At 42.7% G+C, this 18,883-nt stretch overlaps 1 protein-coding gene across 1 annotated transcript in view; it reads left to right on the forward strand.

Moving 5' to 3' along the window:
• The window catches only part of GRIA3 (glutamate ionotropic receptor AMPA type subunit 3), a 246,832-nt gene that overhangs the window by 163,169 nt on the left and 64,780 nt on the right, over nucleotides 1-18,883 (forward strand). The window contains exons 6-7 of the mRNA XM_069985508.1: nucleotides 8,459-8,620; nucleotides 18,088-18,255. Of these exons, the coding sequence (XP_069841609.1) occupies nucleotides 8,459-8,620; nucleotides 18,088-18,255 (330 nt within the window). The remainder of the gene's footprint in view (nucleotides 1-8,458; nucleotides 8,621-18,087; nucleotides 18,256-18,883) is intronic.

Here is an 18,883-nt window from a genome sequence, read left to right on the forward strand (position 1 = left end):
CACAGTATAGTGGGTGTTGGTCAGGTCTGGTATGGCAGTGTTATCCAGTCACAGTATGGCGGTATTGGTCAGGTCTGGTGTGGTGGTTTTATCCAGTCACAGTGTGGGGGGGGACCCCATTGGAACGTTTGCTATGGGGCTTAGCCATTTCTAGCTACGCCCCTGCTGCTCTCCATAGATTTGTCCCTATATTATTGCACAACTCCACCAGGTTAGTTTGACTCATAGTCGTTTAATATCCAGATTTTATACACTGGCCTACTACACTTTAAAGCGCCCCTGTTTTCTTCTGTTGTGTGCTTGTTTGTAATACCTGTCTATGGCACAGCCAACAGCTATTCCCAACCTTCCCATATACTGTACATGAAGGTTTGGCACGGCTGAACATTCATATTTCCACTATGAGGAGGGGTAAATCATAGTCATACAGTTCTGGTGCCAGCTTATCCATCCCATAACAATAGGGTTCAGTGGGTAAAATCCAACACACCCAACCTTTCTATCCATCTTTCAGTGGAGAGTCAGATGGCCACTATTAACCTACAATATTACACATACTTAAACAGCAATACTACCCAAACCCATATAAGTATTATTATTTATACCTTAAACGGGTTGTCTGGGGTTGTAAAAAATAAAAAAAAATCATAATCATTTAGCCCCAGCTCCCTGCATTTCTTATTTTATGCAGTCCCCTGCTCATCACCACTACAAGTCATCTAAACATGAGCCTCCCAGTCAGCCAATCACTGGTCACAGAAGTGTCACACATAAGTCAGTGATTGGCTGAGATGATTTATCTCAGAAGCTGGATGTAACAGTTGTGAGCAGGGAACTGGATGATGTCAGAGCAGGGATATGCATGGAACCAAGGTAGGTGAGTATAACTACAAAACCTACTGCCATATGTAGAGAAAGTTCCTCAGATAATCACTAAAAATTCTGTAGAACAAACAAAGTAATCTATATGATGTCTTTAATAAAAATTTAAAATAAAAATAGCATTTCATTGATCTTATCACTCATTGGTGGCCAGATTCCCGCTGTCTGGCCGATCCGTGCAGCGGGTGGATACAGCGGGAGGACCGCCTGGAAAACTGGGATACAGCCTATGGCTATGGCTGTATCCCAGTTTTCCAGGCGGTCCTCCCGCTGTATCCACCCTCTCCACGGAGCGGGCAGACAGCGGAAATCATTGCCGAGAGTTCGGGTTCGTACGAACCTGAACCTCGGCAGGTTCGGACCATCCCTAGTGGCCACTGGTCTCATACCTTTTCTCTTTGGTGTAGCTCACCTTCAGTACATCAGTATTCATGTGATCTCCTACTGAAAAATGCTGAAAAAATTATATGCGTGTAAGACAGCTTATAAGGATGAACGTCCATCAATAATGTGCATACCTCTGTATTATTACAAATATTACATACATTTCTGAGGATGTTTGCACATTGGCACTATTAGTTCTCTGCTTTATGAGATTTATAAGATTACAGGAGCATTACCTGCTTGTGTAATAGAATTAGCGGTACTTTGGTGGTTTGGGGCATTGTGTATGTGGTCTCACCACTATGTACACCAATATTTAAAAAAAAAAACATTCATTTTTATAGAATTCTTTGGATGATTATATTCCAAAATTGTACATTTTTGCCACTTCACTGACATAGAACACACAAAAAAATGGACGCGTTTTGGGAAAAATATGGATTACTTGTGGATCATGATTTTTTTCTTGGTTTCCGTGAACACCCGGCCGTTCCGTGACCCCGGCCACGTCAAGCAACGGCCGGTCTCAGCCTGGATTATCCCGGCCGGTACTTAAGTACCGGCTGTGTGATCTTTCCGGCCACGGAGCTCTGATGCAGGAGCATCAGCGCGCGCCCGCATCAGAGCTTCCCATAGCCCACAGTGAAGCAAGCGGCCGGAGCCGCTCGCTTCACTGTGTGAACTGACAGGTCTTTCTGCGGCTGGAATTCACTGAATTCCGGCCGCAGAAAACTGACATGTCAGTTTTTTCCAGCGAAGCATGGGATCCCGGCCAGAGCGCATACGATGTGTGTAGGCTCCAGCTGGGATCCCATTGAAAATAAGGCTATGTTCCACGCCTCAAAACTACGGCCGTAGTTCTGCGGCGAGAACTACGGCCGTAGTTTTACGTAGTGTGAACATAGCCTGAAAGTGATCACTGGGACATGCCATTATTTTATGATTGGTGGGAATCTAACCTCCTAAGAAAAAAGGGAAGTCACGGGGTCACAGGGACACCTCAGTCCTGTCCTGTGCAGAAAATGTCCATGTTCTATTACAAGTTTAGCCCACTCCGGCGGGTGTCCGGTATAGAAAAAACAGTCTGAAACAGGATTTCCTTTTTCCTCTGACATAACAAAGACACGCTGCTCACACTCATGGAGCTTACTATATGTGTTATGTATGGTATTTAAGACTCTCAATCTTATCTTCACACATTTCCAGCAGCATAGGTCAGTTCACAGTTGTGCCACTGCCACATGATTGTCTCACTAGATGTATGCATTATAAGGCTATGTTCACACAATGTTTGCTATTAATTACGGCCATTGCTGCCGATTTGCAACAACTCCTGTGATTATTAGGAAATTTGTGTGGTGCTGCCATCTATGGAATCACGGCCGGAGTGTATACACATAGTATACACTCTGGCCACGATTGCAAGCAGGTACTTAAAAAACTGACATGTCAACCCAGACAGTGCACACAATGGAGTTCAATGGGTTCAATGGTGAATTGAGATGCGGGTGCACATGGATGCGCCCGCATCCCTATTCAGCACAAATGAAGATCATCCAGGCGGTACTGCAGTACCGGCTAGGGTGATCTTCACTAACACCGGCCGTTCTGTGACCCGGCCGGGTCACAGAACCGCCGGTGTTTCATGTAGTGTGAAACCTGCCTAAAGCAGGGGTTAAGGGGGGAAAAAATCAACTTGTGTCTTGTATTTTTTCCAGTCGGACATGGTGCTCACTGCTGTCCATGTCAGGAACTGTCCATAGCAGAGAGAAACCTATCCTGCTCAAAACAGATTCTGGCACAGACAGAGGTGACAGTGAGAAGCAGAATCACGCTACTTCCTCCGGGCATTTAGAAGCTTTTAAATTTGTACAAACAAATCTGAAGATATCTCCCTTAAGCCGTCTACCTCATCTCCCCAGTGCCAGCCCTTTCTATTTGTCAGTTCCGACATTTAAGTTAGGTAGCTTGTTAGGAGCATGGGGAGCATTCCTCAGACCCCCAGTGTACCGTTAGACGTGAACAAAGGCGACGGCGGGCAGGCCAAATGGTGCACTGGGGGAAAGGAACACCCCAGTGCTCCTAACATGCTCATTTACATTTTTTTTTATAAAATAGAGGTAATTAATAGTGATGAGTTAGCATGCTTGGTACTCGATCGAGTATTACGGTACCCGATGGTACTCGTTACTCGGACGAGCATCTCGCGATACTCGAGAGAATATCATCATCCATTTCCTGTAAGTTTGGGCGCTATTTCTCAGCCAATAAACATGCAGGAGGCTCTTTGGTACATCCTGCAATCACGTGGGACCCATACATGTCGATAGCAGCGATTGGTTGGCCAGATCAGATGACCCTGCCATATAAAACTCGGCGCCGGCAGGGATCGCTTCAGACGCATGCTGTGAGAGATCAGGGACAGAGCTGCTGCTGGTCAGGGAGAGTGTCAGTGTAGGATTTAGCGTTCCAGTAGGCAGGGAATACTAGCAATACAAACAAACAGCCCTTTTCAGGGCTTCAAATCGTTTTTTAATAGTATTACTACAGACTGCTGGCTGGGACTTGCAGTGCTGCTACCACGATTTCCGCAGCACACTGGTGTTCGGCTGCTGGCAGAAAGGGGACATTAGGTGTTGCATACAGACCCCTAAGAAGTGCTCAGTGTACTTTTTTGATTTTGGGACTGGTGGTGCTGCTGTACTACATTGTATTGCTGGGATTTGTAGTACACCTGCATAAAACTTCACTGCTCATTGTAAGGGGGTATCACATAGTGTGTGTATAGGTCCAGCCACTACCAGATTGTGACGTACAGCCCCCTCTAAACTAGTGGGTACTACACTGTATTGCTGGGATTTGTAGTACACCTGCATAGAACTTCACTGCTCATTGTAAGGGGGTATCACAGAGTGTGTGTATAGGTCCAGCCACTACCAGATTTTACCGTACAGCCCCCCGCCCCCCCCCCCAAAAAAAAACTAGTGTGTACTACACTGTATTGCACTGTACTACACTGTATTTGTAGCACACCTGCATAGAACTTCAATGGAATGTTAACCCAACTGCTACAGTCAAATTGAAAATCAAAACGGTGCTGGGGGTAGAAGGCTACTTGTTGGCTATTGCTGGGCCTTAACTGGCGTCCATGTTGACTACTGCTGGGCCTTTACTGGCATCCATGTTTATTACTGCGGTGTCTGCCCTTACCTTCCTTGTCTTGTCCACTTCAAACCAAATTATCTTTGGATGTCATCTTATCTTACAGGTGTCCTATGCTATTCTTTCACCAGTACCTTCTACCTTTTTTCAATGTTGTAGCTATTTTTAACACAACGAAGAACTGAGTATAGATAAAACAGGCTGCACCTCAAAATATGATGTACAAAATAACAATAAATTTTATTAAACACAACCAACTAATACAGACATTAAAAACCACTATAAACCACATATAAATCAAGCACCAAGCCAGGTACGGCTCAATGTGCAACCGTGCACCCCCCCCCCCCCCCCAGAGAAAAAGGATGGAATAACCAAGGGCTGACTATTTAGAAAGGTTAAACCCACATGTCCTAATGTATGCCAGAAATAAGACAAAATGTAATAAAGTAAATGCTGAAATAATACAACTAAATAAATTCTGAACAAAATACAAGTAATGTATGATAATCACTACAAAAAATCAAAATGGAAAACAATCAGTACAATTTACGTTAGTCACATGACAGAGAGCAGCTCAAGAGGGGGTGCAGGGAACAGAAATCCCCACGCGTTCCGTCCTAAGACTTCATCAGGGGTTCTGTTCATCAGGTAGCTGTTTTTAAGGCAGGATTGACCAGAGCAGTAATGGACATCCATGTTGACTACTGCTGTGCCTGCCCTTGCCTCCATGTTGGCTATTGCTGGGCCTTCACTGGCATCCATGTTGACTACTGCTGGGCCTTTACTGGCATCCATGTTGACTACTGCTGGGCCTTTACTGGCATCCATGTTGACTACTGCTGGGCCTGCCCTTACCTTCCTTGTCTTGTCCATTTCAAACCATATTATCTGTGGATGTCCTCTTATCTTATGGGTGTCCTATGACATTCTTTCACCAGTACCTTCTACCTTTTTCAATGTTGTAGCAGGATTAACCAGAGCAGTAATGGACATCCATGTTAACTACTGCTGTGCCTGCCCTTGCCTCCATGTTGGCTATTGCTGGGCCTTCACTGGCATCCATGTTGAATACTGCTGGGCCTTTACTAGCATCCATGTTGACTACTGGTGTGCCTGCCCTTGCCTCCATGTTGGCTACTGCTGGGCCTCAACTGGCATCTAGGTTGACTACTGGTGTGCCTGCCCTTGCCTCCATGTTGGCTACTGCTGGGCTTTAACTGGCATCCATGTTGATTACTGTTGTGCCTGCCCTTGCCTCCATGTTGGCTACTGCTGGGCCTCAACTGGCATCCATGTTGACTACTGGTGTGTCTGCCCTTGCCTCCATGTTGGCTACTGCTGGGCCTTAACTGGCATCCATGTTGACTACTGCTGTGCCTGCCCTTGCCTCCATGTTGGCTACTGCAGGGCCTTAACTGGCATCCATGTTGACTACTGGTGTGCCTGCCCTTGCCTCCTTGTTGCTGGGCCTTAACTGGCATCCATGTTGACTACTGGTGTGCCTGCCCTTTCCTCCTCTTTGGCTACTGCTGGGCCTTAACTGGCATCCATGTTTACTACTGCTGTGCCTGCCCTTGCCTCCTTGTTGGCTGTCCACCCGGGGAAAGCAGCTCAACATGAAGATTCTTGTTATCTCCCCTCCTCCTCCTCCTCCTCCTCTTCCTCCTCTTCCTTCAATTCTCAGCCAACAGCCAAGTCTTCTTCCGCCATGCAGTGTCTGGCCTAATTATTGGGAGGCTCAATTGCTTCCTCACTTCTAATGGTTCTCTGTTTCCTCACTGCAATGCTCTGACGTCACACTACGTCTGTGGAGGAGCGGAACTGGCTGCCGGGGGCCCACCGATCGCGCCCCCACCAACCAGCCAGCTGTTATTTTTGTTTTTTTTTTACTCTTACTCTGTGTCAGGCCTAATTTTTGTAAGGTTCCATGCCTGCCTCATCTAAAGGCTGGTAAAGGCTACTTTATGTTTTTCTTTTTTCTAACCTTCAATTTAAATTTTAAAATGAAATCGACTTCAATTCAAGTGCTATTTTGCTGGGCTGTCTGGTCATCTATTGTATCTCCAAGATACACGCCACTGTTCAAAGGAACAGACAGTGATAATGGTGGATCCTAATTTAGCATCCTTGTGTTGTCCACTTCGTACCAGACAATCTGTGGATGTCAACTTGCAGGTGTTCTCTGCCGTCCTTTCATTTTTTAGCTCGGGGCCTCTTAAGAAGATTGTATTGTTATTCTTCGCCCCTACCTCCAAAGAGATGCCTATCATGCAAAACTGCATGAGGGTGTGAGGCAAAATCTAGCCATAATCTGGATATTTTAGTTTTAGGCGCAGCATCACTGCCGTGGGTAAGCGCCAACAGGTGGTGCTCAAACTGATGAACAGCACCTTCTACCTTCCTTGGATGTTTTAGCCGTTTTGAGGGAAGGATTGACCAGGCCTTTCATCAGTAACTTCTAACCTTCCTTGGATGTTGTCATAGCCTTTTTGAAGGCAGGATTGACCAGGTCTCTTTAATACACAGGCTACCGCACTTGCCGTCTCTTAGAGACTCTTTAAAGGATTGAAAGTGTATTCGTTCAAATTCCAGGGCTTCTTAAGAAGACTGTATTGTTCTCTGTGTCCTCACTGCCATGCTCTGACATCACACTACGTTTGCCGAGGAGTGGAACTGGTTGCCGGGGGCCCGCCGATCGCGCCCCCGCCAACCAGCCAGCTGTTTTATTTTTTTTGGTCTAGCCGTGGCCAGGGCCTCACCACCCCCGGTCTAGAGGCATCAGGTGTACCCTTGATAATGACTGACAGCTGGCCTAGCCAGTTAGCTGTCAGCACCAGGGTTCATGTCCACTAAATATCCCAGCCCCTGGACCCACTCCAATTTTTGGGTGGGCTCACTTGCTTCCTCACTCCCTTTTAATGGTTCTCTGTGTGCTCAATGCCATGCAGTGTCTGGCCTAATTTTTGTGAGGCTCCCTTGCTTCCTCACTCACTTTTAATGGTTCTCTGTGTGCTCAATGCCATGCTAGGTCTAGTATAATTTTTGGAAGGTTGACTGGCTACCGCTTCTACCTTGTTCACTCTGTCCTCACCGCCATGCTGTGTCAGGCTGAAATTTTTGGCTGGTTCATGATATGCTACCTCTGTTTTAATGGTTCCCTGTGTTCTCACTGCCATGCTTTATCAGGCTGAGTTTTTGGGTGGTCCATATGCCTATCTCTGTTTTAACCAGGCTGTTGCACAGAATTAGGCATAATGGTGCCATTAGGCAACCTCAGAGGAATGCATACATGCTTCCCCAGCTGTTTCCTGTCCATTTCCGTGTTGTTTCCATCATTTTCTGAGGTTGACCGGTTTTCACACGACCTTCCCCCTACCGAACTTGGGTCCTCTGCAAAAATGCTTGAGTCTCCCATTGACTTCAATGGGGTTCGTTGCTCGAAACGAGCACTCGAGTATCGGGAGATATTTGTCTCGAGTAACTAGCAACCGAGCATTTCAGTACTTTCTCATCACTAGTAATTATCAAATTTGTATAACTTTTTGGCACCAGTTAATTTAAAATGTTGTTTTTTCTATTTAAGGTGGACCCTTATAAAGCTTAACATAGTAGTCGTTGTAGATTCTATTGTCAAACTGTAATGTACAAGCGTATAATGAAGATATACTAGAGATGATGGACTGTAGTTTGACACAGCACATGAGGCTGTATCATAGAATACATTTGAAGGCTGGCCAGAATTTTTATTGCATCATTGACCTATTTAGACCCAGTTCTAGGCTTGGCAGATCATGCTTAACAGATTTTATATGTGTGAACAAGAAATAGTTTGAAGCTTGGTTAGCTAATAGTAATATCCCTCCGAAACACTGCAACCTGGCTCATGTGCTAAATACCCATCTGGCTTCTACCATAACAGCATAATAGCATTTGCAGAGCTTCCTAGCTACTTATCAGTTTTGAAATTTAATCTGAAATAATCCAACTGAATAATTAATTACATTTATTTTATTTTGTATGTATGCAGGGATTTACAAGTATATCTCTGGAAAGAGTCATGCATGGCGGTGCCAATGTCACTGGATTTCAGATCGTCAATAACGAAAATCCACTAGTTCAGCAGTTTCTACAACGATGGGTACGTCTAGATGAACGGGAATTTCCTGAAGCAAAAAATGCACCATTAAAGGTAAGGTAGTCTCCTGTACACACAAGTATCTAAAAAAAACTGTATTCACTATTTAAACATTAATTCTAACTACTAGCCTGTTATTGTGTACAATGTATAGTGCATGCCATTAACACCATGTGCACAGTGACATACAGATACCTTACCGTATGCCACCATATACTGTCTGTATACAACACCCTGCTATGGAATTTAGAATTTTCTAAAGTAGTATTCCTCCAAGATTTCTCTTCAGTCAGATGCATATATAAACCAACAGAAAGAAACTTGTTTAGTAGTCCAATAAATGTCTATAGGCGATGATGAATTATGCACAATTGAAAGGTTGTTCTGAGCCCTAATATGGTTGTGTGCATAAGCCCTGAAGCAAGCACTTTTCATTGTGTTAGTGCTAGTTCTTGTGTTTGACATGACTTTGAGTCTATTAAACAATTTATATACAGTCGTAGATACTATTGCCAGTAGCAGCCACTCAGGGTTGGAAGAAACTGTTGGATAATGATGCTTGAGGAATCAGAAGTATAGAAATATTGGTGAAGGTAAGGGATCAGCAGTATAATGATATTAATGAAGCTAAAGCATCAGTAGTACAATGGTATTGGTGAAGTTAAAGGATCAACAGTATAGTGATACTGGTGAAGCTAAAGGATCAGCAGCATAGTTATATAATTAAAGCTAAAGGATCAGCAACATAAGTGATATTGGTGAAGCTAAAGGATTAATAGTATTGTGATACTGGTGAAGCTAAAGGATCAGCAGTATAGTGATATTTTTAAAGCTAAAGGATCAGCAGCATAGGTGATATTGGTGAAGCTAAAGGATCAATAATATAGTGATACTGGTGAAACTGAATGATTAGCAGTATAGTTATATTGATAAAGCTAAAAGATTAGTAGTACAGTGATACTGGTGAAGCTACAGAATCAGTAGTACAGTGATATTGATGAAGCTAAAGGATTGGCAGTATAATGATATTGGTGAAGCTATAGGATTAGTAGAATAGTGATAGTGATAAAGCTAAAGGATCAGCAGATTAGTGATAGTGATAAAGCTAAAGGATCAGCAGTATAGTTATAGTGATAAAGCTAAAGGATCAGCAGTATAGTAATATTGGTGAAGCTAAAGGATCAGCAGAACAGTGATGGTGATAAAGCTAAAGGATCAGCAGTATAGGGATATTGGTGAAGCTAAAGGATCAGCAGTATAGTGATAGTGATAAAGCTAAAGATTCAGCAATATAGTGATAGTGATAAAGCTTAAAGGGGTAGCGCGGCGTTTCAAAATTATTCACTAAATAACACACATTACAAAGTTATACAACTTTGCACTACCCCTTTAAGGATCAGCAGTATAGTGATATTAGTGAAGCTAAAGGATCAGCAGTATAGTGATAGTGATAAAGCTACAGGATCAGCAGTATAGTGATATTTATTAAGCCAAAGGATCAGCATTATAGTGATACTGGTGAAGCTAAAGCATCGGCAGTATAGTGATAGTGATAAAGCTACAGGATCAGCAGTATAGTGATATTAATTAAGCCAAAGGATCAGCAGTATAGTGCTACTAGTAAAGCTAAAGGATCAGCACTATAGTGATATTAATTAAGCCAAAGGATCAGCAGTATAGTGATATTAGTGAAGCTAAAGGATCAGCAGTATAGTGATAGTGATAAAGCTACAGGATCAGCAGTATAGTGATATTTATTAAGCCAAAGGATCAGCATTATAGTGATACTGGTGAAGCTAAAGCATCGGCAGTATAGTGATAGTGATAAAGCTACAGGATCAGCAGTATAGTGATATTAATTAAGCCAAAGGATCAGCAGTATAGTGCTACTAGTAAAGCTAAAGGATCAGCACTATAGTGATATTAATTAAGCCAAAGGATCAGCAGTATAGTGATATTAGTGAAGCTAAAGGATCAGCAGTATATTGATAGTGATAAAGCTACAGGATCAGCAGTATAGTGATATTGATTAAGCCAAAGGATCAGCATTATAGTGATACTGGTGAAGCTAAAGCATCAGCAGTATAGTGATAGTGATAAAGCTACAGGATCAGCAGTATAGTGATATTAATTAAGCCAAAGGATCAGCAGTATAGTGCTACTAGTAAAGCTAAAGGATCAGCACTATAGTGCTACTGGTGAAGCTAAAGGATCAGCATTATAGTGATACTGGTGAAGCTAAAGGATCAGCATTATAGTGATACTGGTGAAGCTAAGGTGTAGATGAATCTGCAGCTTTTACATTACCTTTTTGGGGTGCATTCTCAGGATCCTCAGCAGATCTGCAGCAGACTTGATGGTGCAGATTTATTGTTGTGTTCAGTTATTTAGATCACATCTGCTGCGGATCCTCAAGGTAGTTTTCTTTTAAAGCAGTATCCTCATCTAAACTACCATGTTAATACTTGTAAGGCGCGTCAAGTTAAATATTTTTTGCAAATAAATTTAGCAAACTTGTCTCCTTCTCCTAATATACTCCTCTTCCTCTGCTGACAACTCGTTGTCTAGATTTCAGACCACCATTCACACTATCTCATTATACAGCTGCATTATAACTATATATACACTGGCTAGACCACTTTTTCTATAACAGTGATGGTCTGTAACCTAGACAACCGGCTGTCAACAATGAGTGGGAAAGAGCAGCATATCAGGAAGCAAGCAATTGAATGTAAGATATTTAACTTAAGAAGCCCAAGAAGTATAACTTTATCAGTGGTGATGAAAATACCCCTTTCAGATCACTGTTAAACTCCAATTCAGAGCATTAGAGCATGACTGGGAAAGTATCCCAAGCCAATAATCACTCCAGAAGGAAAGATTACTTATCTGTAGACGGATATTTCGGGGTCATTGTCCCTCATCAATACAGAGCAGGGTGCTTGCTGGCCGGTGACAAGCCTATCATTGTGGGACTAAAGTAATACTTTGAGGAGAGCATCATTAAGACTTACAGGTCATTCATTCATGCTCCACTGGGAATGTTGGGAAGAAAGGATTTTCAAAGTAGCTTTCTCACACTTTTCAAGGTGAAATTCTTAGTCAAGTACTAAGACTATGAATTTGAGAAAAACACTGACTTTAGAGGGGTACTCTGGCGAAAATATTTTTTTCAAATCAACTAGTTTCAGAAAGTTGTATAGATTTGTTCTATTTAAAAATCTCCAGTCTTCCATTACTTATCAGCTGATGTATGTCCCACAGGAAGTAGTGCATTCTTTTCAGTGTGACACAATGCTCTCTGCTGCCACCCCTGATCATGTCAGGAACTGTCCCGAGCAAGAGAGGGTTGTTTCGGACAGTTCTTGTTTCGGACAGAGATGTCAACAACTCGGTAACTTCCTGCAAGGCATGCAGAGGCTGATAAGTACTGGAAGACTTCAGATTTTTAAGTAGAAATAAATTACAAATCTATATAAGTTCCAAAAACCTGTTAATTTCAAAGAATAAAATATTTTTGCCGGTGTACTCCTTAAAGGAAAAGTTACTTTGAAAAGGTTTGTTTCGGGCCGGTGGCAATCTTATGTGTGTTATGTTTACAGATCCCATTTGTGTCTAGTGAGTTAGCTATACATGCACTAATGCACCTAGAATTATTGACTTACTGGGACCGTGCTGTCTGTATTATTGATTAACTTGTGCCCTTCTTACATGTAATACATTTTTATAAATAGTCTTCTGACCCATATTTGTTTTTTGTCCCCTGGATTTTGTACTGTCATCACCTTTTCCCTCATTTTTTATGTATGACATCTTCACCTCATATTTTTATCAATAAAGGATATTTTTTTTTGAATTAAGGAAGTTATGCTCAATTAGTGTTTTGGTATATTTTGAAAAGGTTGTGTGAGAAAGATGCTTTGCATATGCTTCCCAGAATCCACAGTGGAGCATGATTGGCCTGTAAGTCTCCATACATCTTTACAATTCTCCCATCAAAGAGGAATATTACTCCGTTGATCTCATGTCACAGTCTGAAACATTTCATCAATGATTCATGACAATGTTGTGAATATGATGTTGGCAGGCATCTGGTGCTCCCCTGGCATCTCACTGAACACATATGTTAGAGTAAACATTGATGTATTTGCCCTAAATACATCCAATTACCTGCTTAAGGATTTATGTATACAGTTCTGTGCCTCTGTGTACAGTTATGTTTTTTAATTCTAATAAAATAGCATTTAAAGGGGTTATCCAGCAAAAATATTTTTCTTTCAAATCAACTGGTGTCAAAAAGTTATGTAGATTTGTAATTAACTTCTATTTAAAAATTTTAAGTCTTCACGTAATTATCAGCTGCTGTATGTCCTGCAGGAAATGTTTTATTTTCAGTCTGACACAGTGCTCTTTGCTGACATCTCTGGCCAAGACAGGAACTGTCCAGAGCAGGAGAGGTTTTTATGGGAATTTGCTGCTGCTCTGGACAGTTCCTGTCTCGGACAGAGGTGGCAGCAGAGAGCACTGTGTCAGAATGAAAAGAAAACATTTCCTGCAGGACATACAGCAGCTGATAAGTACGGAAGTTGAGATTTTTAACTTGAGATTTTTAAATAGAAGTAAATTACAAAACTGTATACCTTTCTGAATCCAGTTAATTTAAAAAAAAAAACAAAAAAACATTTTTACTAGATAACCCCTTAAATATTTCCAGTTACCTTTTTGCTGGTAAAAAGTTAATTGATTAAATTAGGTTAACGGTGGACTCACACATACTGCATACTGATTTCTATTAAAGTCAATGGCACTCCATTTCCACAGCGGGTTATTCTGCTGTGAGAATATTGTGCTATAGATCTTTAAAGATGAACTACTTAGCTCCCGACACCATGCTTGCCTGTCTGCATTCCACTAGCACGCTCCCGTGATTGGCTGAGCAGGCCTTAAAGGGAACCTGTCACCCCCCGTGCCGGGGTGACAGGCTCCTGACCCCCCGCTACAGCCCCCTATACTCACCTGATTCCCGCTTCTGCATCTGGTCGGGTCACGGAGATATCAGCCACTGCAGACCGGCGCACTCGCTGAGAGATGAGACCAACGCTCATAGAGAACGACAGAGAGTCCAGCGCTCTGTCATTCTCTATGAGCGTTGGACTCATCTCTCAGCGGCTGATATCTCCGTGACCCGAAGCGGGACCCGGCGGGATCAGGTGAGTATAGGGGGCTGTAGCGGGGGGTCGGGAGCCTGTCACCCCGGCACGGGGGGTGACAGGATCCCTTTAACTGAGCAGGGACCAAGAGGAGCATGCGGGAGCTGGCCAGTGGAACATGGAGAGGTTAGCATGGTGTTGGAAGCTAAGCAGTTAATTTGCACAGGTCTATGGCACAATACATTCTCATGAGAAAAGTCTCATGGACTCTATGGTGTGCCATAGTCTTTATTAGAAATCAGTATTGCAGCAGATTTCACTGCAAAACACACAACATGAAATCAAACGGTATGTGTGAATCTACCCTAAAAGGGTTTTGACATCTCGCCTGGCCATATTATCGGTGATAAACATGTGATTGCTGAGGGTCCAACCTAGACATGAGCAAATCACTCGGAAATTTGTTTCGCAACGTTTGCAAATATTTGCAAGAATACACGAATATTCCCGAATTGCTTACAAACGAATTTCATTAAAAATAGTGGTGAGCGAACATGTTTATAAATGTTTATATGTTCGTACATACATGCCGCTAATTGTTTGTGTCCGCTGATACAAACAATTTGCTCAATGATTGGAATCATTTTCGAACATGCGAACGTATATCTCGTGATGTACACAACTGCGTAATATTCTCAACCATGTAATATTTTACGCGGCTGCCACGTTTAGCCAATTTGCAAATCTGGCGAATTGGCGAATTGCAATGAGGGGAATTATTTCTCTGTGAATTGGAATTTGTCTGATTCGCTTCGCTCATCTCTAGCCCACCCCTTAGGACCCCCAATGACTGCAAGAATGAGAGTTATTGAGTAAAGATAAGTAAACTTCATGAAAGCAATTTTTAGGTGGTTTCACTTGTATCAGCTGTCAAATTCCTTTTTTAACTGATGGCCAATTTAGATAACCCCCAATACCTGGTCTACCTGGGGTAATAAATGTAAAGAGTTAGGTGGCAATGCACAGCATCACTACAACAAAGCATTGCTGCTTAAAGGGGTACTCTGGCGAAAATCTTTTTCTTTCAAATCAACTGATTTCAGAAAGTTATGTAGATTTGTAATTTACTTCTATTTAAAAATCTTAAGCCTTCCAGTACTTATCAGCTGCTGTATGTCCTGCAGGAAGTGGTGTTGTTTTTATTTCACTCTGACACAGTGCTCTCTGCTGCCACCTCTGTCTGTGACAGGAACTGTCCAGAGCAGTAGAGGTTTTCTGTGGGGATTTTCTACTGCTCTTGACAGTTCCGGTCTCAGACAGAGATGTCAGCAGAGAGCATTGTGTCAGACTGGAAAAAAAAACACCACTTCCTGCAGGACATACAGCAGCTGACAAGTATGGGAAGTCTTGAGATTTTTAAATAGGAGTAAATTAAAAATGTATATAACTTTGTGGAGTACCCTTTAAAGGACAAGGAGGGAGTGACATCACTTACATAAAGCATCTTAAGAAATTTTTTATAAAGGTATAGAAAATGGACTATTCATCAATTCTTTATATTCTGTCATCTCCAATGAACATGATGATATTTTGCTGTTACTATTATTCAGTTAGATTTGATATTATCTTTTGGATCTGTCTGGCAATGAGAAATATCTGCTTGTGCCAATGTTATATTGTATTTTAGATTGACTAAGAACATTTGTGAATTCTAGTAAACACCTTAATCATTTGCAATCTTGTGATGGAGAAAATGCAGACATATTTCTGCTTTATAAACCTTAAGGTTACAAACCCACTTGGCGGGTCTGCAGCGAGTCTCCATGCTGCGTTTTTGCAGCGAGACTCGCTGCAGATCCCAGCCCTATGCTTTTAATGGCAGACAAACACGCAGCAGGGATGTACATCCCTGCTGCGTGTTTGTCTGCAGCCCACCCCATTAACCCCCCGGCCGCCGGAGCTGATACTTCACCTGATCCCGGCTCCAGCGGTTCCCGATGTCTTCAGCAAGCCGGAGCGGGGACCAGGTGAAGTATATGCTCCAGCCAGCCGCCCGCAGCCCCGGCCGCCTGATCGCCCCACCGCAGCCCCGGCCGCCCGATCGCCCCCCCGCAGCCCCGGACGCCCGATCGCCCCCCCGCAGCACCGATCGCACGCCCCCCCGCAGCACCGATCGCACGCCCCCCCGCAGGACCGATCGCTTACACGCCCCCCTGCAGCCTTGGCCGCTCGATCGGGGGGGCGTGCAATCGGTGCTGCGGGGGGGCGTGCGATCGGTGCTGCGGGGGGCGATCGGGCGGCAGGGGCTGCGGGGGGGCGATCGGGCGGCCGGGGCTGTGTCGGGCGATCGGGCGGCCGGGGCTGCGGGCAGCTGGCTGGAGCATATACTTCACCTGGTCCCCGCTCCGGCTTGCTGAAGACATCGGGAACCGCCGGAGCCGGGATCAGGTGAAGTATCAGCTCCGGCGGCCGGGGGGTTAATGGGGCGGGCTGCAGACAAACTCGCAGCAGGGATGTACATCCCTGCTGCGTGTTTGTCTGCCATTAAAAGCATAGGGCCGGGATCTGCAGCGAGTCTCGCTGCAAGAACGCAGCATGGAGACTCGCTGCAGACCCGCCAAGTGGGTTTGTAACCTAACAGAAATAACATACCTCAGAAAACATGAGAAAATATAACGTTACTAAAAGGGTAGTAGATGCTTGGAATAAACTTCCAGTAGATGTGGTAGGGAAATCTACACTAACCGAATAAAACATATATTTATCCTAAGATAATTAAAATACTAAATACTAAAAGGGCAGACTAGATGGACCAGGTGGTGTTTTTCTGCTGACTATCTTCTATATACTGTATATTTTTAGATCTATAGCATATGAAAGACAGTGAGCATTATCCTACAATTTTACTCAGAAGATTTTATTCAACAATATATTCTCCTTATCAGAACATTGTTCTGTTCGGATTCATTTCTAGTACACAGGGCTCAGTTTTTCTCATTGCAAGTTACAAATTGTTTCCATAAATTTAAATAGATTTAAAGCAGATCTGTCATTTCAGGTGATATACACATGAGGAGTGATACTGTTCCTGGCCATTGTATAATTTGTATATGGCATTTTTCATTAGTTTTCCCCTCTGCAGATGCCACCTACAATATACAGTACTTTTCAGTTGTCCCTGAGCTAGTTCTTAGGCCTACATGGTCTGTTGTCTCCTGTATGTTCCCGTTGTCTCACTGCACATACAGAAGGGCATTCTTCAACCCCTCAATATATATATGACAACCTCAGAAGCAACTAAAGCATAAAGGACATTATAAAGCAATGTTTAGCAGTATTAACTGTCAATCCAGCAGTGGGATGAGATATTACATTGTGCTTAATTCTATATCTTTGTTTGCCTTTGTTTGTCACCCTATCTACCTCTCCCTTCCTCTCCTCTTCATAGACTTCTATGGGCAACTGTACTTTTTTACTGTCTGATTTTTGTCTGAGACAGATAACAACCAATCACAGCTCAGCTTTTGTTTCTTAAATGAGCTGTGAGTGGTGCTAGCTGATACAAAAAAAAACACAGTATTTTTAAGAGTGAATGATGTGTTAAGAGAAGGGAGAGGAACAGAAAAGTACCTTGATATGCAAAAATAAGTATTTTTCCTAGTTAAAATATATCACTAATTTTCTCACATTTACTTAAAGTTTGTTTAAAAAAAAAAAAGGTTATGCCTATTTAAAGTTATGGATGCATTTGCGCTGACCTTATTATTGTTTATTTGTTTTCTTCATTGGAAAAAATTCCTACTATTTAGTTGTTACTAAAATTGTCAGAGCCTGCAATTCAGACACACCAGTTCAAAGTATGGACAGAAGGGAGAGAATCCTTGGAGGGCAGCTCATACAGGCTGTATACAAGTAGAAACACATGCAAAGTAGTTCACATGCGAGTGTTGTTTTTTATGTATTATTTGCAGCATAAAGCAAGCATAATAAGTACAAAGCAAGCAGAGCAAGAACCTTTAAGGTCAACCTGCTAACTCCCTGAAACTAACTGAGAGGTGGAGAAAGGAATTTAATGGAGAGTGCTTTACACAGAACTCAGCACTGAAACAGCATGCACTAAGCTTCAAAGCCACTCTATTGGTGGCTGTAAAGAGTTTGAATATGTGTGAAATGTCTTTGCAGGGGATTTGGGTGTCTGAGTTTTTTTTTTTTTTTTTTTTTTAATGAACCTCGAACTTCTGCAGATTCAAAAATGCCACAGTTGTAAATTTTACTTATGAACATTTTCTCTTGATACAATTTGTGCATTTGTACCTGTTTTTGCATATTTTTCTATGTACATGTCTGTAATATATTTTATCTATTTTTTAGTACACTTCAGCTTTGACCCATGATGCTGTGTTAGTAATAGCAGAGGCTTTTCGATACCTTAGAAGACAACGAGTCGATGTTTCAAGACGGGGGAGTGCTGGAGACTGTCTGGCAAATCCTGCAGTTCCTTGGAGCCAAGGGATAGACATTGAAAGAGCCTTAAAGATGGTAAATATGCAGCTCTCTGTGTACCAAATTTTTTTATGTGACATTTTTGTACAGTGCGACCGATGTTCCATGTGTGACGATATAACCTGTGTATTTGCAAACAGGACCAATAGGTATGCAGGCACTGCAACGCTTAAAGTGTAACTGTCATTTTAATGTCACTTTGTAGAAATTAATTGTACAAACAATTTTTGGAAACTCTGTTATAGGTTTTATTAAGCAAAAGAGCTTCCTTCTGTACTCAAAAAGCCGTTTCCCAGCACCCCCCCCCCCCCCCCCCACACACACACACTTTAAAAAAGCAGGTTTCCTGCATCCATTATGGTCTATGGAGGGAAGAGGGGTCGAGTAAGTGAGTATGGAGAGGAGAAAGGAAGTCCTGCACAGCACATCATCCTGCAATCCTACCTCACCAAGTTCCCAGACCAGCACTGGTCTGGTCTGACCTGTGAATCCAGTATTTCTGGGCCCAGACATGTAACAGATGTCGCACAGCACCTAAAGGCACTTTTAAACTCCAGAAAAACCCAGAGTAGTTGCGTCTATCAAAAGTCAATAAACTGTTGTTGGTGTCAAACAGATTCTGTATTATATCTACACATATGGTCGCTATGTCTGAAAATGAGTG

The sequence above is a fragment of the Dendropsophus ebraccatus genome, chromosome 10, assembly GCF_027789765.1.
Source record: "Dendropsophus ebraccatus isolate aDenEbr1 chromosome 10, aDenEbr1.pat, whole genome shotgun sequence".
In the NCBI taxonomy this organism is placed as follows: Eukaryota; Metazoa; Chordata; class Amphibia; order Anura; family Hylidae; genus Dendropsophus; species Dendropsophus ebraccatus.